General features: G+C 45.2%; 1 protein-coding gene across 1 annotated transcript in view; it reads right to left on the bottom strand.

The window, feature by feature from the left end:
• Nucleotides 1-22779, bottom strand: part of SARM1 (sterile alpha and TIR motif containing 1) — a 211249-nt gene that overhangs the window by 20221 nt on the left and 168249 nt on the right. Inside the window, exon 8 of the mRNA XM_085649108.1 lies at nucleotides 14275-14396. Coding sequence (XP_085505234.1) covers nucleotides 14275-14396 — 122 coding nt within the window. The remainder of the gene's footprint in view (nucleotides 1-14274; nucleotides 14397-22779) is intronic.

Raw genomic sequence — 22779 nt, 5'->3', positions numbered from 1 at the left:
CCCCTCACACCGCCACGAGGCCAACGCCATTGCCTTGAGCGGTGTTGTATGTGTTCCTGTGCGCCTGCTGTACCTCAGGCCGCAGGGCCCCGTACCAATCCTGCCAGGCCCGGCGCACCCAGGCCTCAATGCACACCTGCCGACACCGGCGTGTGTCGATGAGGACCCACCACGTGCCGGTGCAAGCTCCAAGCCAGAGTGCCACAAACCTGGCAGCCTCCTCAAACCATCACGGCCTCCACGACACCAGCCCGCTGTACTCCCTTCTCGTTGACGTACTCAGCCTACATGCACAGCGGAAAAGTAGGTCACACATTTGGAACTGAGTCTTGGTTACACTATTACAGAGAACATCAAGTATGGCAGATTTAACTCACTATACTCCCTTCGATGTGGTGATACCAAGTCTGTGCATAGCATTCCATCCACAGGTGTCCGTGGGCCCACGCGGACTACTGCCCTCGGGCCACGCTGCGTTCGAGTCGTTCGCACATGTGGGACTGAGTCTCGATTTGTCAATGGCAGAGTACATATCATTGCACGCAAGGAGAGGTGTTACAGGATGATGAGTTTCAGTCCGGAGGATAAAAGGATCATCATCACGGAGATGATCGAACACTACCGACAACTGTCCTGCTGTCACTAACTCTGTGCACCATAAGACAACGACACGTGGCTCTGGGCCCTTGCTGACCGCTGCCTACGGCCTACGCTGCGGGTGAGTAGGTCACACATTTGGAGCTGAGTCTTGATCATACATTGTCCGAGAACGCACATTTATGCAGAGTTTACATCACTGTACTCCCTTTGATGTGGTGACACCAAGTATGTGCCTGGCATCCCAACCCCACGTGTCTGTGGGCCCTTGATGACTACGCCGTCGGCCTACACTGCGGTCCAGCAGGCCCCACGCCAATCCAATCCAGTCCGTACCTGGCAGTACACGTCATCCTCGCTGACTGAACACCCGTCGGCTCTGTTGCTTTTGCCTCCGTCAACCACAAGTCACCCCCAAATGTCATGTCATGTCAACGTCGTGTGTTAAGAGTTCCAGGAGGAGCTCGCGAACCGTGTCTGGCCCGTGCAGACCGCTGCCTCAGGCCTCCACCGCAGTCGAGTAGGTCACAATAGTTGAATTTAGTCTTGATTTATTTATGGCTGGCTTGATGTCATTGTACAGGCCTCAACACACACTACATCCCCTTTCAGCCCCGGTGCCACTAAGTCTGTTCCCCGAGACCCATGGACACTTTCTGGTTGAACTTAGGTGGCGACTGAGTCCATGGGGTTGTCGTCACCATCATGTTGGTGATACTGACTTTGTGGCTAAAACGATGCAGGGGCATTCCACTCCTCCATTTGCTACTTCTGGACAGCTTCCACCCTCTGCATCATGCCCTGGAGGACACCTTTGACTGTCCCCCGCAACCCTCCGCCACATACACCTCGGACATTGATGAGGACCTGCTCAGCTCACGTGGCTCATTTGACTGCACCGCAAGTCACCGTCCCGTGATGGGGTGCCTGTGCCGGCCGCAGTGCATCCGGGGCCATTAACTCTGTGCTGGTCAGGTCCAGGACCCCTTCTTCTGAGATGCTGAATGGCCTCTGAGGCGATGGCTTTAGGGACATCAACGCTATGTGTCTGTGGCCCTGCGCTGCCCGCTGCCTATGGCCTCAAATGCGGTCCACCAGGGCTCAAACATCAAATCAAGTCCTGACCGGCCCGGACGTCGCATCACCGCAGGAGGCACACGCCACCACCACCAGGACCAACTCTAACTGCCAGTGTCAAAACGGTCGTATTGGCAAACTGACAGAGTTGCCCGCATCTATAGTTGATGCCTTCTTCTGCCTGATCTCCTGCTCAGCACTCCAGGTGCCACTAGCTCCACGCACCATGAATCATCGTCCATTACTGTTTTGGTTATGTGCTGTGGAGAGCTCATGCAGCAATGTCACCTCAGGCAGTGTGTGAGACCTAGGACGGCAACGAGGAAGATGATGCAGGTGTGACACCCCACCACTGCAGCTGCATCAGGAATATCCAGAGGGGACACACTCTTAGACATTTTCTGCACATGAGCACGCTCAGCTCTGGGGACCCAACCGCAGCGCACTGCAACTCACGGACCCTCCTGTTTGTATATTGGGTGACCACTGTACTTGCTCCGGCTCCCTCCATGTTGCTCAGCGGTTGACTCTGTTATGCAGGTGTTTTCTGTTTCCATTGCACTGGTGTCCACTGTTCAAGTTGTTGCCAGCACCAAGCAATCCGTGCGGGCTGGCTTATACTCACCCCACACACATCCAGCGCAGGCGTCACTGTACATGTGGCCCTGCCAATAAAGGGGCCGAGCGCACGTGCTCGTAGCCAGTTCAACATGATATCTGCATGTGTCCCTGTCGTCTTGTTGTATGCATGAGGGCCCTAGGACATTACATTGTGCTGTGTACAGCGGATGCAGACATGTCACCGCAGGCAGTGGGTTAGAGCTTGGACATATAGCTTTGTCGTCACCCACACAATTCGTAAGGGCAGTGGACTGTGCCGTCCTACACAGAGCCAATGTGGGTGTGTGACTGATATGTGCGTGCCCCAGGGCATTGTTCTGTACTGGGAATGTGCATCTGCATGTATCTCTATGGCAGTGTGGGCCTCCTTTGTGGGGTGAAGGTGGTCCCTGAAGGGTAATAGACACCTACGTATGTGATCTAGTTCGCCTTCCATGGGTTCGGAACACGACCGCACCTGTTGGGCCACCTCCTTTTGGCGTTCTGACACCTGGCATTGGGGGGCCATGTGTGGGTCGGTGAAGTGTTGTGAGCCTGCCGTGCTTGCAGGTGCTTCATGCTGTGTGTTCTGTTGCAGGGGTGGGTTATTCTCGCAGTAGCTTGGCTGCCCTGCTTCTGGGGGTGGGTTGCGTGGGATGTCCATGGGCTGTTGTAGGGCGCCGTGTCGAAGGTATTTTGGTCCTCTCTGGCATATCACTGATGGGTTGTCTGGTCTGCCCTGCTGGAGGTGTTGTTTGTCCCTCTGCAATGTGAAGTGGAGATGCATGTTGACATTGTGTTGACATGTGTGTTGGCGCATTGTTCTTGTTTACATGCAGACTGTATGACAATGTACATTGTGACTGTTTTGGAGGTGCAGGATTTAGATGCAGGACAGTGTACATTTGGACTACATGACGGGTGTGAGGTTTTACTCATACATTTCTATTTCAACGTTTCCAGCTCTGCCAGATGTAGTAGGCCTGTTTCTGCGTGTGTGCGGAGCCAGTTGTGTCCTCTGTTCTGCAGTGTCGGGGTTGCACATTGTAACACATTGTCGTCAAAGTGGATGTGCTGTTATTGCTATGTGTGTGTGCTGCAGTGTGCCACGGGGATGAGGGACATGATCCAGGGTCATTGCGGGTGTGCAGTGTGCTCTGCTTATTTGTGCATGTGTGCCACTGTGCCCATTTCCACCCGACCCTCAGTTCCTGGTCTTTACTCACCCTGTTGATGTTGTGTCAGGTCATCCTGAGCTGTGTCCGCTCTTGTTTTGCGCTTTATATATATCCTTTCCTGGATATGCTTGTGCGGAGAGCTAGGATAAAACCATTCATAGTGGGGCAAGATCAGTTTTGTGTATTTGCATATGCCAATGATATTGCCATAGTAACATCTGATATAGTGATGGCGCTACCCGAAATAAAACATCTTGCATATAAATTCGGCTGTTTGGCTGTCTATAAACTCAATACGTCCAATACCCAGATTCTTTGTACTAATAAAATCACCAATAACGATCCTAGAATTTTTAAGGAGGTCACTTATCTGGGTATCCGGATACGAGTTTGTTTCAAAGACCTGGTTGATGCTAATTGGGGGTCCATCATTGGAAATATTAAACAAGCTCTTGAGAGATGGCAATGTCTCCATCTGTCCTTGGTTGGTTGAGCCAATGTTCTTAAAATGAATATCTTACCAAAAGTTCTATACTACTTTATATCAGTACCTTTGGAAATATCTCGCTTGCAGCTATTACAACTACAATCTCTGTGCTCTAGATTTCTGTGGGCTCCGAGGAAACCACGTAGAGCGGCACGATTCATGACTCTACCCAGAGACAGAGGGGGATGGTCTGTGCCTGATTTGATGGTATATTACTATGCTTGTATCTTAGCTAATATCTGACTTTTGTTAACTGGAGAGGAAGTTGATAATCCTGCTGAGGCCCCACCGATATATCAGATGGTGCTTGGAACTGAGGCTAAAAATTGTTTGTTTCAAAGAACTGATGGCAGCTATTACAAGAGAACACATTTTAAGATCTTAGGGGCAGTCTATAAGGTCTGGAAGGCAGTCCAAAAGAATCTGCAAATAGAGGAGCTCTCATTCTACACTCCTTTATCAGCTTTAGGGAGTCTCCCATCGATATTCCATGACTATGTGACTGGGAAATGGAGACTCTCCGGTATCACACAATTGGGACATTTTACGGAGGTAGGGGGGTTGTATCTCCCCTTCAATAATTTAGCGGATAAGTATCACCTTCCCAAAGGCCAATTTTTTATATACCTGCAGATACGTGATTTCCTAAATAAGCATGTCTTGACGTTAAAGCCGCATAAGATAGTTGAAGCTATCAGATCTCAGGAAAGGATTGGGGTTCTCTATAAAGTATTACAAGCTTCCAAAATTAACGATCTTGAGAAACACAATCTTAAGTGGGGGAATTCCGTAGGAGTGCAAGGTGTGTACTTAGAGGATTCAATCGATTTGGCAGGAAAGATCTTTATGGCTGCAAACTTAAAAACACAGCATTATAAAACAATATTTAATTTATACCACACACCCGCAAAGATGAAGAAATGGGGGGGTTTGTATGATGGCAAATGCATCCGCTATGGTGTAGACGATGCCGATATTCTAGTGCACTCAATTGGCTATGTATATACAACACATAGAGAGGTTTCTGTATCACCAGAGTGGCTATAGAGATTTCTGCCACCGTCATGTTACTGGGTATTGGGGAGAATTTGTCTCAAGAGATAGCGTTGCATAAACATAGGTATCTTATTTTTGTTGCTATGGGGGTAGCACGGTTATGTATCGCGTCCACATGGCTTCACCCAGTGCCTCCTTCCTTTGAAATGTGGCGGGGGAGGTTTTATAATATATATAACCTAGAATTTAGTCTGTACTCTGTACTCAGTTAAAGGTTCAAGAAAGCGAGAGCTGGGAATGCAAATATGGGGCTCTACGATTGATCATTTGACCTTTTGATAGTTGCTTTGCAGAACGGAATGTGTGTATCATTGGATTTTGATTTATGATTTTGTATGAAATGGTTTAATACTGTTTTTTCAATACTGTGGATTCTTCATAAATAAAAAGAACAAAAAATCTTGTTAGAGTGAGGAAAAGAGTGGTGAGACATGATCAAAATGGCTTCTATGGTAAATGGGTAAAAATATTTTGCTTAATGTCAAGACAGGCAGGCATTTTAATGGGATCCACTTCAAACCACCATGCACTCTGCTGCTATGAACGCTGTTTGATAGTTAACCCAGATTTGGAAGAGTGCAGCCACCATCAATTGAGTTAGCTATGAGTTTTTTTTAAACTGCTTCTGCGTTTCTTTCTATTCCAGAGAAAGTCAAATGTATTTTCATCAATGGTTGCAAAGAAAGTCTGTGAGAGGTGAATAGGAAGCATGCTAGCCTGAAAACTGATTAAGTGGGGACACCATCATTTTAACAGCCTCTAATCTCCACCACCAAAAAATGTGCTTAGGTGACCATGCTGACAAAAGATCTTCGATCTTCTTAATTATTTTGAATTTGTTCTGTGCTATGGATTCCAATAGATCTTTGCTAAACCACACACCTAGATACTTGATGAATTTCGATTGCCATTTAAAGTTTGAGTACCCAACACATTAGGGGTGACAATGTATATTTATTCCAGGAGTATTCCAGAAATGCTACAGGTAGGGTGTCTGGCATCTGAGTCTAGACATTGCTGCTCTTTGGTGATTTCTATGTGGGTGTTGCGTGTATTGATGGGGGAACACTGAGTTTTTCACTATCTTGAGAATTTCACTATTAAAAAAAATATTTTTTTAGATTAACTTACGCTGTCCTATGAGCTGTTTGCACATGTTTAAGTGCCCGCTCGGGTTTTTTTCTTCTTTTACCCGGCCACCATTTTTTAGGTCGAATTCTCTGCTCTGTCAGCGGTCTAGTTTTTGAGCTAATTAACAGTGCTTAGCTATAGCCACAGCGCGAGTGGGCGTGCCACCAGTGCACCAAAGGCAAGCCCGTCTGTGCCTGTTCGCGCCAAAATGGGTCCAGGGGCCTAACAAAGTCTCAAACTCAACTGAGCAGCTAAGAGTATTTTAGCCCCTATGCTTAGTGAGATGTCAAGGGTCCCTCGGCCTGCTGAGGGATTCCAACAAATGTAAAAACTGTTTGTTTTCTATCCAGCCACAGGAACGTGTGCAGTCACTTCCTAATAGTGCTACTTCTGATATCTCGCAATGTGGCAAAGTCCCCGTGCCGGACATTAGACAAGAAACTGAGTATCTCTTTTTCAATCTTAATGAATGATCACTACCATGCCCTCAACAACATCTTTTTCATTTCTTAGAAGATCATGTTCCGGATGCCCTGTTCATCATGGAAACCTGGCTTCAAGAGGCTTCTACATCGGATGTGATTGCAGCTTTTCACCCAAACTCTTCCATTGTAAGGAGGGATAGAGTAGATAGATTGGGAGGTGGAATAGCTATACTATTCAAAGACACATCTAAATGTAAAATGCAAGCCTTACCAATCCCTTCCTGCGAAGCCGTGTCCTTCACGCTGGAACTCTCACCTAAATTTACCCTTTTTAGGGCTTTGATCAACCGCCCTCCTGGTTCCGCAAGGTAGCTGCACTAAGTCATTATCTGACTTCCTAGCACCCCTAATTTTTAGATTGTCCAGTTTTGTAGTGCTGGGGGACCTGAATATCCATTTAGAGTATCTGCTAGGCAGGTCTGGCCAGACTCTTATTGAAGATTTACAGGAACTGAATCTTCATAACTATTCTGCCACTCATCAAGCAGGGCACCTGTTAGAAACAATTTCCTCTAATATAGAAAATCTCCTCTCTCTTCCTTTGGTATAACTTGAGTGATTGGATCATCTTGCTGTCCCTTTCAGTGTACCTACTTCCCCTAGCATTATCAGGGAAAGGAACATACCTCAGACTAACTCTAGGGCCTGCTCAAAGTTGAACATCCGTGTTCTTAATAGTCAACTGAGGAATTCAATCCCTAAGTTAGAGATGTTAAGCTTGACCAGCCTCGAATGGATGTGTGGCAGCGCAACTCCTTGGATCACATTCTGCCTTTAAAAATGCACTGCTCTGCCAGGCTGCATCCTCCTGACGCATTTTATCGATGAGGAACTACAGGCAATGAAAACAGGCTGTAATAGGCTGGAGAGGGTGTGGGGCCTTAGCTATGACGACACTTCTAAGCTTAAAATATAAATTTGCTCCGAAGCATTACCATACCTGTTGTAGAATGCCTCGTGCCACTTTCTTCTCGGATCAGATCATCTCAGCTCCTAACTGTCCCCAAACTCTTTTCAGAATTGTTAATGAGCTCTCTGATCATAGCAAAATCGTTTCTGCATCTCTGTTATCCCAGGTTCAATGTGAGGAACTGCAGTTTTTCTTTCTGAGTAAAGTGCAAGATAGTGAACAATCTCTGTTGAGAGGACGAGGAGATTTTTCTGACTATCACCTCAACGTCTCGCTCTGATTTCGATAATTCGGTTCCTGCTGATTCTTCTCTTATTCGCCAGGCACGGGACAAATGGGATACTTTGGATCTACCTTGGATGGATTTAGGCCCAGATCTCTGTACTGAGGGTGAGTGTTTGACATTGTTCAGCATTCTGTCCATCCTTTGTTCTTTTTGCATTTGTTGCCCTAAGTGGGACAGGTATGCCCAGACATGGGTCCCGTGCTCACCATGCCACCAGAGTCAGGCTATCCTGGCAGATGAGGGGGTGATACCCTGAAACCGATCTTAGGATGCTTATTTCTGGTCCAGGGAGGACCAGATGTGATCAGTTTGATCGCATTTAAAACTTCAGACCTCTTGATGGATTTATTTAGCGTAAGAGATTCATGCGTAGAGATGGTTTTCATAGGGAGGCTTTAAAGAAATTGTAGACATATTTCTTTAGAAATGGTTACAGAAGGGGTATGAATCCCAGTGTGGAATCTCTGAAAAGCATTGAGAATATCCTTGGTGGTGTTTAATTTTGGAAATAAGGGAGGAATTTCTTTTAAACTTCAGGAAGCTTATCTGCTATCTGCCAGTATTGTCCTGCTCTGCGGAAATAATCGATAGACCACAGTTATGTGAGATTAAGGTAATCACACCATTCTTTTTAGAAATTGCTGCAGAGCAGGATAGATCAAACACCCAGCCATTATGCAGAAATAAGGCCTATTGGTAGCCAATCCTAGTTTCTTGGTGGAAATGGAGTGGCAATATTCAGACATCTTCCTACGCTTTACTGGGTGATTAAGACCTTTAGTGTTGAAGGAAATTACTTTCAAAATTGATGCATGCTTATCATTCATTATATTAGGAGCTAGTATTCTGTATGAGGTGTAGGAGCGAGCAACCCCTCTTGCAGGAGAAAAAGTAGTGAAAGAAGTATCACATGGCTCAGAAGGAAGAAAAAGGAGGGACAGTGCAAACAGAGTAAAAAGTAAAAATATTACAAAATAACCAGACCTAGACAAGGGGAAGAAGCCTGTAAGAGGCAAGGTACAAGAAACAGGCTGTAGGAGTTAAGCACTATGTAGTATCTTGGTATAGTGTTGTTCTTGCCATTCACTTCTCCATCAGTGGAACACTGAGGAGATGATGTAATGTGGAATGTTCATCTATGAAACCCACAGTTGGAGAAGGGCTGAGCGCCTTGCTGGCTGCTCCTGGTGGGGCTGAATTACAGCTGATTTACAACTAATCTTCTGCTGAATACTACTGAACTTACATCTTGTAACCAACTTGAATAAATCTACTTGAAACTACATTCTGGATGTGAACTTGGTTACAACACACATCAAGAGGGAGAACAAGAGTCCTTCACATAGGAAGTTCATTGGTTGTAAAAAGAGCAGAGTGTAGGACTCTAAAGGGGGAGTTGGCCTACTGCAGGCAATCAAAGCGAGCAAACTAGAAACATTGGAACTTCGCATGTACCTGGCCACACCAGAATCAGATACTTGTTAGCGGGTGCTGTGAGCCACTGTAGGAGCGTATGTATGTTATACTGCAAACAAGAGGGGCTCCCTACTGTATGAGATATACTATACACTGGAAACCCGCCATACAAACAACCAGCTATCTTTGGGCAGAGAAATGCTCAGAGTGGTGATGACGCAAAGATTTGAAGATTAACTCTTGGGGAGTAGCAGTGTTCCTGGATTTGAAGGTGGGGATTCTGTGGGCATGATCAAGTTCAAAGTCTTTTGTGAGGGTAATGCCTAGATCTGCAGGGATCGAGGATTCCAGGAAGGTGACAACTAAGAGGGCCTGATCTTTGGATCCTTCTGGTAGACCGAAGATTCTAAGATTGCTATGCCGATTACGATCCTCCAGCTTGGTGACCTCATGTTTGAGCGAGGTATGCATTGAGTCGTTTTTAAGCAGGTGTTTAGATTGCACTAAAAACAATCTTCTGCCATGCTAATTCTACTTTCGGCATTCGACCTTCGACATTCTACGGTTAAGCTCTTTGAGATCTCATTTTATACTGCCCACTTCCATTTGTAGCAGGTCTGTATTTGCATTTGTGATTCGAGCAATATCATGAACAAAATTTAGTTTTTTTAGCCTTCTTATACTGGCCACTTCCACTTGTGGCAGGTCTGTATTTGTATTTGTGCTTTGCGCAATATCATGAACATCATTTAGGTTTTTGAGGATCGCTTCTAGAATGTCAGAATGATCTTGGTTTTCCTTGATATGGGAGTCAGGGTACCTTGGCTCCTGTTTTGTTCTTTTAAGATTGCCTTTCCCATATTTCCTCTTGTGTTTCTTGGATTCTGCCATCACCAGCAGCTGCAGAGAAAGCTAATAGTGTTAAGTCAGTGATACTGTAGTAACATGGGTACCTTCTTTAAACAATGTGGAGGGCCCGTGTCAGGAATCAAAAGTGATCGTAATCGTGTCCGTATGAGTCAGAGCCGTCCACAATTTACAATGTCAGGCTCTGCTACTGGAGAGCCTAAAACCCGTGGTACCCAAGAGCCGCTATAGAGAGGATACACCATCCAGAACCAACGCAGATATAAGGTGCTCAGTAATAGATGCTCAGCATGAGATGCTCCAGCTGCACAGAATCAATAATATATTAGAGATTCACCCTGCTAGGGGAGGTGACAGGCCCCAAGGTGTAGGCAATTACTCCTCTGCGACTGTCCTCAGCAGAAAAGAAGTGAGCGCAGTATTGGTTAAGAGGCATGAAATAAAATGGTGAGGTACCTGCTGGAAATATAGGTGTGATTTGGTTTTACTCCACCAACAAGCCGGCCATGTGGTTAATGGACCAAATATCTACAAGTAACCGACATTTTGCAAACTGCGTGGTGAGTCTCCAAATGAGCAACCACTTAGTGGTGGGAGCCGAGGATAGAAAGCAGTTGGCAATGTCTGTGCTGGATTCCTAGCCTTCTGAAGGCTGTAGATTAGGACAGGAGTGCCCTAGAATCATGTTTCAGAGGCTCTAAAGCTCCCAGCACAGCACCAAGGCACCACCATGTTGCCGAAGTATGGCGCTTCAGAGAGGCCACGATTGGAGGAAACGGACTTCCTCTGGGGAGCAGAACAGAGCTCTAGGTCGCAGAGGGCATTTTCAGCTTGGCCCACGGTCTCCAGGGATGAGACAGTCCCACATGGCCATTGTTAGCATGGCGCTATGCAGCAGGCTCACAGAGCTCAGCAGTGAACCACCATTTTGTGCAGATGCTAGTTACGCCCCCTCTCACCCTCACTATTTCTAAAGTGGTCTGCCAGCCCCCTACAACAGGGTCCTTCACCGATACATGTGGGACATGGATGTTGCATGTGTATACATGTATGCAATCCATAAAATCATCACACAGCACTGCGGAAGGAGGAAGCAATTGATATGCTCACAAGCTGGTAGCTGCTGTAAACACATGCACATTCGGCACAACTGCAGCAATCACAGTAAATCTATTTCAAGCATGTTACGAGTTGTTACAGAGCCGTGAATTGTAAATTTGTGACACAAGACTCATGATGTTGGGTCGCATTTTTATTTTTTGCACTGTTTATATAGCACAAACTTGGCACAAGGATATTAGAGTACTTTTCATGAGCACCAGATTACATTACACAAGGTAATTTTGTTTTTGCTTATAAGCTGTTCTGTCTCCTACACAAAGAACCTTCTTTTGTAATACCTAACCTTTCACAACTAATCATCTGGTAGGATGGGGTCAGTGAGACGTGCTGAACCCGCCCCACCCATTAACAACTTAGGGGCATATCATCAAGGCAATGCGATAATTATCGCTCAGCGCTCTTAGTGCAAGGATAATTATCGCCGGGCAACTCTGAATTTTATCGCGGAGATAGCGTGCTATCAGCAAAGCTTATCTCCAAAGCGATAAAATTCAGAGCGCAAACTGTCAATTGTGCGATTATCGCTGGAAATACAGCGATAATCGCACAAGATTTGGCGAAAGCTTGCTGATAGGGCAAGGCATTCTTAGCCATGATACCCACCTTACATAGGATATCATGGCTAAGTCAGTTTTGAAGCAGGCGTAAGGAAAGTAGTGATAACAGAGGTTATCGCTACTTTGCTTGTTGCTCTGCAGGTTAGCGTGCCCATTGATAATTGAAGAAATGTCGCTTAGCGACATTTCTCCAGTTATGTCAGGGCAGGAACGCCCACTTTGCATCTGATTAGAGATGCAAAGATGGGCGCTGGGGGAAAGGGCGATAATGCAAGGATTCACACGATAGCGTGACCTTGCTGATTAGGCGATAAAACTATCGCCGCTTTCCGTCCGAAAACGGATGCTAAAGCGGCGATAATTTTATCTCCATGGCTTGATAATATGCCCCTTAATTCCTCAGTGATTGGCATGTAGCACCGGACAGTACAGAGCAGAAGCCAGAAGGTCCAGGGCTGTCTTAGAAATCAATGCTGCTGCATGTCATCTGAGTTTGGTCCCTGAAGCCCCTCTAGAATGGCAGGCCTGGGCTGGAAATAAGTAATCCCTTAGCCTAGCAAATCCACAATGTCTGGCACATGCACATTAGCTCATGTGCCTGTGAAAAGTCTCTTCATGCCTGATGTACACTCAAGTGAGGGTCAGAAAGAAGGCACTGAATTGCCATTATTGTATTTCTAATTTTTCAATCAGTGTGATACAGGAAATAGAAGGGGTGGAACCCCAACGCCTTAAGTAACCTGCTGCCACTGTATACTTATGTAGGTTTGCAGAGGATGCGTGTGGAGTGTGTTGACACATGTGGCGATAGCCACACTGGAATCCATTTTTTATTTGCTATATTCACGTACCTACTTAGAATAAAGGTTTGGAGAGAGAGAGAGAGACAGTCGATGTGAATTGCATGATTACTTCAGGGCATTCCAGGCATCGTTTGTAATGGATCAGACTTTTGCGTGTGGAGATGAAGAGAAAAAGTGACAAGGTAAAGCTTAGTCAGTGTTCCCTGCCCTTTCCTGACCCATCCTTCAATGGAAAGGCTACCCCTGACAAGTTCACATGTAGTTAACTGGGGCAGTCTCTCAGTTTTTTGCACCCTGGTTTCGGGTTTCTCTTAACAGGTGACTCTAAACTACACACCACCTTCCTGCTAGCACCTTGCAATAATGAATTTGGCCGAACAAATCTGAGTGGAATAAGCAAAACGGGCAGAACTACCAAGAATCAGTCTTAGAGCAGACTGCTGGAATACACAACTACTGTTTGCAACCTAATTATAATGGTGGGGCAGAAACCTCCGGTGCCAAGATTTCTGTACCAGGAACCCAGGATCCCACACCAGTGGCAACTGCGGAACTCTTCAGTGCTCCAGGCTTGGGGTATCCACCGCTATCTCCACTTGCTAGGTTCGGACCAGAACCTGGGAACTAACAGGAAGAAAGGAGAAGCTGCCTTGGAGGTTGTATTGAAGGAAGGAGCTTCCCAACAGCCAACATAGGGCATTGGAGGTGCCCTTGAATGAAGAAGATTGTGCTTAGAAAAGGGAGAACAGAGAGAGAGCCAAGGAGGTAGTGAAATGTGATGGCTTCTGCAGCCTGGGGAGGGCCTGCACCACTCCCAACAAGGAGTGAGTTCTGGGCGACCCGAGTGTGCCTGATGCATGTGCTGTACAGTGAAAGTGCACAAGACTGAGGGGCGTTCCCGAAGATTTTCTAGGTTCTACAGGGAAATCCCACAAAAAGATGCTAATGTCTAGAAGCAAGACTTTCCCAACAACTTAGGACCACAGTCAGCAGTTGCACCGAAATGAGCTGTGACAGCAAGGGAGGCAACTGTTCACAGATGAGGACATCAGATGTCATCTCACTCACCATTACAACTGGAGTGGGTTTCTAGATTTAACTGGACCTGAGGAAGATCCAGATGAGCAAGACTCACCTGACAGCGAGCAGCGTAACAGCCACTCAGCAGCTTCGCTACTGGTACTGGCGATGCCTAAAGTCCCCTGACCGAGCGCATGCTGGCGTGTCTACCTTGAACCTCAGCCAACATCAGTTTGGCTGGGGAGAAGAAGCAAGTCAAGACCCAATCAGCCAATGTATCCTCCATGCTACATTGAACTCCCTCCCACAAATTGTATGGATATGGTCTCAACATTCATAAAATTCCTTCTAAGTCTCATCCTTCAGTGAACACACCAGCAAACGTGCAATACAGTAAAACCATTTTCAATGGCCAAAACTTGCAGCTGCAGGCCATTGACCTTTTCTGCTCCACACACCCTTTATTTCTTATCTACTACCCCACCTGCAGTGAATAAATCTCTCCTCATTTACCTTCTACAGTGAATCCCACTTCATTTTCTCAGTGAATGCCCCCAACCATTATTAAGATCTCCTCACCACCTCCCCCCCCTCCCTGTACGTGGAGGATTCTCAATCCTGGCCTACAGATGTCAATAGTGTACACATAGCATGCATTTTAAAAATTTCCTAGCATACACACTTGATGCCATTGAACTTGAGAACGGCCCTCATGTCATCTGGGAGACTCAGCGGATCCGGCCACTCAAAATGGTCAGTCACAGGAACAATATTCTTCCCACATTCCAAGGCAGTGGCAATTTCCTGAAAAAGATTAACCAAACATGATACTATTATTTGTTATGGTATGTGTTATAGCTCAAAAGTTAACCAAGAGGGCATCCTGGTGCAGAAGCAGTAGCTCATGGGTCAAGCCAGGGTTGGGGCTAGGTCAAGAGTCAGTTCTTCAGTTACCTGCTGAATTCAAGAATTGAAGAGGTGGCTCTGATGAGGTGGGTCGGATAAAGATTTCACATTTCCTTTGCATGATCATTAATGTCTCTCTCCAGAGAAACCCCACCTCCCAGATTCCAATTTCCAACCAATTGAAATCATAGGTTGACTTATCCAGACAAGGGCTGGCTTCAAACCCAAAAATATATAGCAGTCTCATTATCCTGAGGACATATACAGGAACCTCTTGGGCCTTGGCACGGAGAAAAGCACTCCCAGTCACTAAACTTGAAAATATATCTTCCCTGGCCTCATTAATCTGAGGGTCAAACCACTGACAAATTAACTCAAACACGGGAAATGCCTACAAACCTGTATGTACATGCAAACTCTGGAAAAGACCTATATACACCCCTCAACCAATGGCCTGGGCACAAAACCCTGGTACATTGTATATGCTACCATAAGCACTGACAGACCAATGCGTGTCAGACAGAGTATACATGCCACCTGAACAGGCAGATATCCACAAACTTTGACCCTGTGGATGTGATCTCTGGGTCCCTAGCTTAAATCCCATCATGGTCAACTCAGCCATTTGCCATACCAAGTTTGATAACTGAGTACCATGAAATTGAGTAATGGCAAAACGCATTACTTAATGATCGTAGAAAAAGAAAAACAGCAGTATTATGTGCTGGTTGAAAATACGTTCTGATGTTTTGTTATTATTAAACAATTAAATACCTACAAACACTCTTACACATGCAATGACATGTCAGACAAAACTCTAGAAAACCAAATGCGAGGTATGCAATCCATAACCACTGACCAACATTAACACAAACTTAATACAGGTTACACTCCCACAAGTATCTCCCAAAATATCCAGTACATTGTAAACATCCCTTGAGTACTGTCAGACTCAAAAATACCATGGCACATTTTATACATTCAATCAAACATTAGCAGACCTCTATAATTTTTGGAAAGTGTTATAAAATCTCTGAAGCAGTGGACAAAACTTCAGATGTCTTGAGATAAGGTATTTATCCCTCAAGAATTAGCAGAGGTTGGCGAGATCTGACTTAGGGAACACACTATCAAATAATGGCAGAGTTCCCCCCAATAATATATATATATATATATATATATATATATATATATGGTTGGAGTGTTATATATCTCCTCCTACTGGCAATCGCTAGTAGGTAGTTATAGTTGGGATCATGTTTCCATAGGAAAAGCATTTTGCCTATATCTTTGGTGCCGTTTGATGAATCTTCACGAAATGTTCCCCAAAAAAGTGCGCCAGTCATTCTAATTGTGCTTGGAACATTTTAGGGGGATCCATCAAGCGGGGGCAGAGAAAAAGGGGTGGTGGGCAAAAAAAGTATATTTCCCATGTTAATTCCCATAGGGGCTTTGAACATGACTACAGGCCAAACAACTGGTAAGAATTACACTGAATTTGGCAGAAAGGTAGCTTTTGTTGCGCAGATCGCACTTTCAGGTATTTGGTGTAAATCCGTTCAGTAATTTTCAAGAAATTAAAGGAAATTCAAATTTGTATCTCTACGACCGCAAAGCCTATGCAGAAAAGGAGGAACTTGTGCAGAGATCTGCAGAGCTCTGATTGGCTGCCAACACTTCAACCAAGAAGTGTTGGCAGCTATTTTGGGGCTCGGCACAACAAAGGAAGGGGGACCCATCCTGGAGCCATATATGACCCTAGGGATGACCATGCCCCAGGGCTGGCTCCTGCTATGTCCCGGGGCGCCCAGCTGCTGTTTGCTTTTCCTTGGCGGGAGCTTTGACAGCTCTTGCCAAGCAAAAGCTGTCAAACCGCTCCCACTTGCTGGAAGCGGAGTTTTCATCTCTTTCCCTGCCTGCAGTAATGCTGGCAGGGAAATAGATAAAACTATTGCTCTCACATGCAGGGATCTGCAGTTCCAGCAGCTTCCTGTGTGCAACAGCAATGCTGGCTCCCACTAGGGGTGGGCAGAATTTGCGAAATTGCCAAAACGGCAAAAAATCTCCGCAAACACGCGAAATTTCGCGTGCTCGTGGAGCTTTTGGGCAGATTAATGCATTACTGAATTTGACCTTCAACTCGGGCACCTGCTTTATTTATATCTGTAAGTGCGTCCTGTTGAGGTTTAATTTTTGTGACAGGAGCATCTTGCCAGAAGGAATCCTGCCCTGCATATTTATCCAAGAAGATGTCACCGTTTTGTGCAATACCTCTACTCAACTGGAGTACTTTCTACTGGCTAATCAGTAAGTGCTACCTCGGTGGGTAAATGTATAGTGCTTTTCCTACACTACAGCTGCGTAAAGGGCCAGAAGAGTTGTCTCCAGCGACCATGTGTGTCTGTAACTTTTGCCACCGCGCCGATGGGCGCCGGGGTTCCTCGAGTGAGCTGTCCATCATAGTGGGGAAAGGGCGGGAAGACTTTGCACACTGCTGGTGTGAGGGCTGGGGCCAAACGGGCAGGGCTTCTATGCAGTTCACATGCCTCTTGTTTATAAAGGGTCAGAGACCGACCAGAGCAGCAGATGAGGAGACAGAACCTCCTGGTGTCAGGAACTACACGGGGATTGCGCTCGGGAAACTCATGGATGCACAGACCTCCATCAAGGATTACAGCAAATTGTTGACGGTAGATATGGGGAAAGCACACCTGCCTAGCCTCCACCGTGCTCACGAAGCTTTTGTGCTGATTAATGCGTTACTGAATTTGAGCTTCAACTGGGGCACCTGCTTTATTTATATCTGTAAGTGCTTCCTGTTGAGGTTTAATGACAGGAGCATCGTGCCAGAATTAATCCTTCCCTGCATATTTCTTTACCTCCACGGATCGCTGAAGTTTGAACATTTTCGCATTCTGCGCGGAACGCAAAAACGTCAAAATTTCGCAAGTTCCGCGAGCTGAACGGAAATTGTCGCCCACCCTTCGCTCCCACAGGAGACAGAGAGCCAGCTTGGACCACAGGGGCCTTGATGCTCCCCCCTTGGTCCCCATCCTGCACACTGGGTGCCCTGTGTGAACTCCAGGGCATCCAGGAGACATGGCTGGGCCCCAGGGGATAGGGAACCTGGGGCCAAAATCGGCCCAGGGAGAGGGACCATGCAGCTCCCTCCTCATTGAATTATATAGCTGGGCCCCGGAGGATGGGTCCCCGGAGCCAAAATCGGTCATAGAAGGGGGACTGCGCAGTCCCCCTCCCCAATTGAATTGTGACTGTTCCCTGGGAGATGGGCTCCCTGGGGCCGAAATCAGCCCAGGAAGGGAGGGTTGTGCAGTCCAACTCCCCCATCGAATTGTGGCTGGGCCCCGGGGATGGGGTCCCCATAGCCAGAATCAGCCCGGGGAGGGGGGCTGTGAGGAATCCTTCCCCCATTAAGTTTTTGCAATGCCGTTTTGGCGCTAAAGCTAATTTAAAGAAATTAAACCTCAAAGTGAGGCACTTACAAATATAACCATAGCAGGTGCCTCCGTTGAAGCTCCACTTCTTTAAAGGGAAAGCCATCCTAACTCCTGGGGTTGCAATAGGCAAAGCAAGTGTGTTTTCTCAGCTATTCCATATTGAAAAATGATCTGACATCCTTTGTGGAGGTGACTGCATCTATTGGAGCGCAATCTGTACGTCACTGTGATGAGTAGATGCTTTTTTGTCCTGTCCTGGTGAGAGCAGAGTTCATGGTTCTCCCTTCAAATTACTACAAGTATGTAAATGTGCAAATCACTTGGAAGCTTCGCCCTTTTGGCCCCTGCCCAACTTAGTAGTATGCAAAGGTCTTCCTGTCTCTTGCCAGGATGATGCACAGCTTAACAAGGGGCCCCCCAGCATGTTTCCCGCCGATTTTGGTGAGCAGTTGTTGATGCCGGGGAATATGAGGAAGAACTTACTTCATATAGTTAATAGAAAGACCCTTGTTTTGTGAAGATTTACCTCTTTGTAGTCTTGTTGTCTTCTCTATAGGATGACTGATGTTATCACATATTTCTGGATAAAGATGCACCAGGAACAATCACATTGTCAAAACGCACACAGGGTCACTGGTGATATTTCCTCATGCTCCAATTCGCAGCTGTATTGTAGAATATGTACTGGACATTTACACAAGGAGGTAGCGCTAACTAACCAGTAGAAAGTAATCCACTTGGGTAGGAATTTTGTGCGAAACTGTGGACTCTTGTTGGATAAAAGGGCATGTGCGTTTCTTTTGTGTCTGAGTCACTCACAAGAGCTATTGATACACCCAGACAGACATTTAGACATCCACTCACACACTCAGGCAGTCACACGCCCACTGACAGATGCACTCAGACACTGATACACCCACTCACAATCCCACTCAGATACTCACACACCCACTCACAGATGCACTCAGACACTCATGCACCCCCTTAGGCATTCATGCACCCACTCACAGATCCATACACTCACTCAGCCACTCACAAACCCATTCAGATATTCATGCACCCACTAACAGACCCTCATACATGTACATCCACTCACAAACCAATACAGCGACTCAGATCTACTCAGAGACTCACACACCCACTCGCAGACCAATTCAGAGACTAACACACACACTCACAGACCCAATCAGACCCTCATGCACTCACTGACAAACTGACTCACACACTCATGGAGGCACTTGCAATCCCACCGAGACACTCTCACGCCCACTCACAGACCCACTGGGATGCTGACTTAGACACTCATGCACCCACTCACAAACCTACTCAGACACTCACATACCCACTCACGCACCCAGTGAGACACTTATGCAACCATGCCCAGACCCATACAGACACTCATACACCCACTCAAACACCCATTGAGAAACTCACACACTCACTCACACACCCACTGATATACTCATGCACTCACTCACATACTCAGTCTCAAAGGTTACAGGTTACAGTTAGGAAATAGAATTGAAAAAATCCTTAGAAATTAACTTAAAAAACAAAGGTTACAGGGACGTTATAGTTAGGAAATAAAATTTAAAAAAGCTTAGAAATTCACTGAGAAGCCAAAGGTTACATGGATGTTAGGCTCAGATTTCAGTTGTACAAAACCATAGATATTCATCAGTTATAGTTACCAGAGCTACCTATAGCTTATGTCCTGCAATGCACTGTGCAGAATTTCTATGGTTTTGTACGAGCGAAATCTGAGCCTAACTATAACGTCCCTGTAGCCTTTATTTTTTTCAGTGAAAAAATATATATATACATATATATATATATATATATATATATATATATATATATATATATATATATATATATATATATATACATATATATATATATATATATATATATATATATGTCCTCCAAACTGGTTCCTGTTAGCCGGTTTGTGCAGCGCTCGTTGTGGGTGCGTTCCCCTGCGGTTGAACCACACCGCTCCTTAATTTGCACACAATCTTCCCAGCCAGGAAGAAAAACGGGCCGCACTCCCAAAGTTACAATTCACGCAGTTGTTTATTGCTTTACATTAGGGCTTAGCAGAGCTTGAGCTACGCGTTTCGATGCCTCCTGACACCTTGCTCACGATCAACCAGCTCACTGACAGAGTCTCGTTAAAAAGCAAACAAATTGCTGTGATGTCATTTCCTGTCTTGTTACTGTCCCTTTGCCTTCTGGTCAATGTAGTTGTCAGCGATATCTTTGAAGAGAATGATTTCCTTTTCGCATTTCGTTCCACCTTAACCATATATGGATCTAGTAATTGTTCAATTACATGTTATTTGTAGGGTACAGATAATCTTTGTAATTGCAAATCATTTCTTACGGCAACCATTATGTGAAGTTTTTTTGGTTTTTATTTTAAATGTCATTTTTCAGTTTTTCAATAAAGTTACTTCTTCTTCTTTTTTTCATTATACCCTTTGCTGTTCCTTTGTTGTTATACTCTCATACTTCGTGGTTGTTTTATTTTTTCACATATTGTTCCCAAGCCGTATTTCCTTCAATGTATCCCACATTCTTTATGTTATTGCTGTAAATAGTTTAAAGATGGATGTATAACTCCTCAGATTGATTCAGGCCGTGGGGACTAAGAGTTCTCAGGTTTATGATGTAGCGCGATTCCTTCTGGTGCAACAACTTCTCCCGATCTCCACCGCGTTCTCTTTTTGGAATTGTCTCTATTCCAAAAAATCTTAATTTCTTCCAATCTCCTTGGTGAACCTGTTCCATGTGTTTTGATACCGCATTGGTTCGATCTTTGTGGATGGTTGCCCTCACATGCTCCATTATTCTTTTCTTTAGTTCACAAATGGTACTTCCCACGTACCTGAGTGGGCATGGGCATTCCATCACGTATACTGTGTATTGCGTCTTGCAGGTAATTAGTTGACGAATTTCCCAGACTTTATTGTTGGCCAATTTCACTTCTTTGCTTGGTTTGGCTATTTGGCACATCTTGCATGCATGGCATTTTACAAACCCTTTTGTTTTCAACCATGTGTCTTCCTTTTTTTTGGCTCTGAAGTGACTGTGAATCAAATGATCCTTCAGGTTTTTTGCTCTTCTGTAGGTCACCGTGGGATGGCTGCCCACTATGTCTTTGACCGTACTGTCAAGTTGCAGAATCTTCCAATTTTTTCTCAATATTTTTGTGATTTGGTTACTTTCCTGTGCATAATCCATGATCATCCGTATCGGTTCCGTTTTTTCATTTTCATTGATTTGTTTCGCCGCCAGGCACTCCTCTCGAGTTCTTTCATTGGTTCTTTTCAGGCATTGGGTTATTATTCCTGATTTATATTGCCTCCTCATGAAGCGTTTAGCTGTTCTCTCGCTATGAATTTGCCATTCTGTTTCCTCACTGCAAATCCTGCGGATCCTTAGGGATTCTCCGTATGGGATGCTGGAAATAAGGGAACTTTGATGAAAGCTGGTCACTTGCAGGGTGGCATTTGTTGCTGTTGTTTTTCTGTGTAGCATCGTATGGATCTCATTGTTCTTGATATAAATTTCCGTATCCAGGAAAATGACCCTTTCCTTACTTATGGTGTAAGTGAATTTCAAATCTTTTGTGCAGTTGTTAATCACATTGAAATATTCCTGGAATTCCGTCGCTGTGCCATCCCAGATTATTAGCAAATCGTCAATATATCTTTTCCAACTGACGATTTTGTTTACTGCTTGATCGTTCATTGTGTTCCACGCATGTTCTTGTTCCCACCATCCCATGGCTAGGCAGGCATAACTCGGACTGAAGGAAAATCCCATGGCGGTCCCGCTGACGGAATATTTCTTCACCAAACACGAAGATGTTTTGATTGAGGCAAATGGATATCATTTCCAACAACATCTTGTTGTGGTTGCTGTACATGATGTTTCTGTCCTGAAGGAAAAAATTGCATGCTTTCATGCCCATGTCATTCCCTATGTTGGTATATAGGGCTATGACGTCCATCGTTACCAGTTGGTACGATGCTTGCCACGGTGTATTTTGTAACGATCTAAGAAGATCCGTAGTACCTTGTATAAATGAGCTTAGTTGCGTCACATATGGCCTCAGGAAATGATCTATGAAATTCGCCAAAGGCTCCAACAAAGATCCCTTTGCTGATAATATAGGTCTTCCCGGAGGTTTCCTCTGATCTTTATGCAGCTTAGGCAGGAAGTAAATTGTTGATGTTATTGGATGTGTCACCGTGAGGAATTTTCTCTCCTCTTCATCAATTAAGCCACTTAGTACCCATTCCGAAAGTTTCTAATCCACCATTTTTTTAATTGCTACGGTAGGATTATTAGTTAGTTTTTCATAGCGAGAGAACAGCTAAACGCTTCATGAGGAGGCAATATAAATCAGGAATAATAACCCAATGCCTGAAAAGAACCAATGAAAGAACTCGAGAGGAGTGCCTGGCGGCGAAACAAATCAATGAAAATGAAAAAACGGAACCGATACGGATGATCATGGATTATGCACAGGAAAGTAACCAAATCACAAAAATATTGAGAAAAAATTGGAAGATTCTGCAATTTGACAGTACGGTCAAAGACATAGTGGGCAGCCATCCCACGGTGACCTACAGAAGAGCAAAAAACCTGAAGGATCATTTGATTCACAGTCACTTCAGAGCCAAAAAAGAGGAAGACACATGGTTGAAAACAAAAGGGTTTGTAAAATGCCATGCATGCAAGATGTGCCAAATAGCCAAACCAAGCAAAGAAGTGAAATTGGCCAACAATAAAGTCTGGGAAATTCGTCAACT

This window comes from Triturus cristatus, chromosome 3_2 (genome assembly GCF_964204655.1).
Source record: "Triturus cristatus chromosome 3_2, aTriCri1.1, whole genome shotgun sequence".
Taxonomy (NCBI): Eukaryota; Metazoa; Chordata; class Amphibia; order Caudata; family Salamandridae; genus Triturus; species Triturus cristatus.
This window is presented reverse-complemented; position numbering and strand designations above follow the sequence as displayed.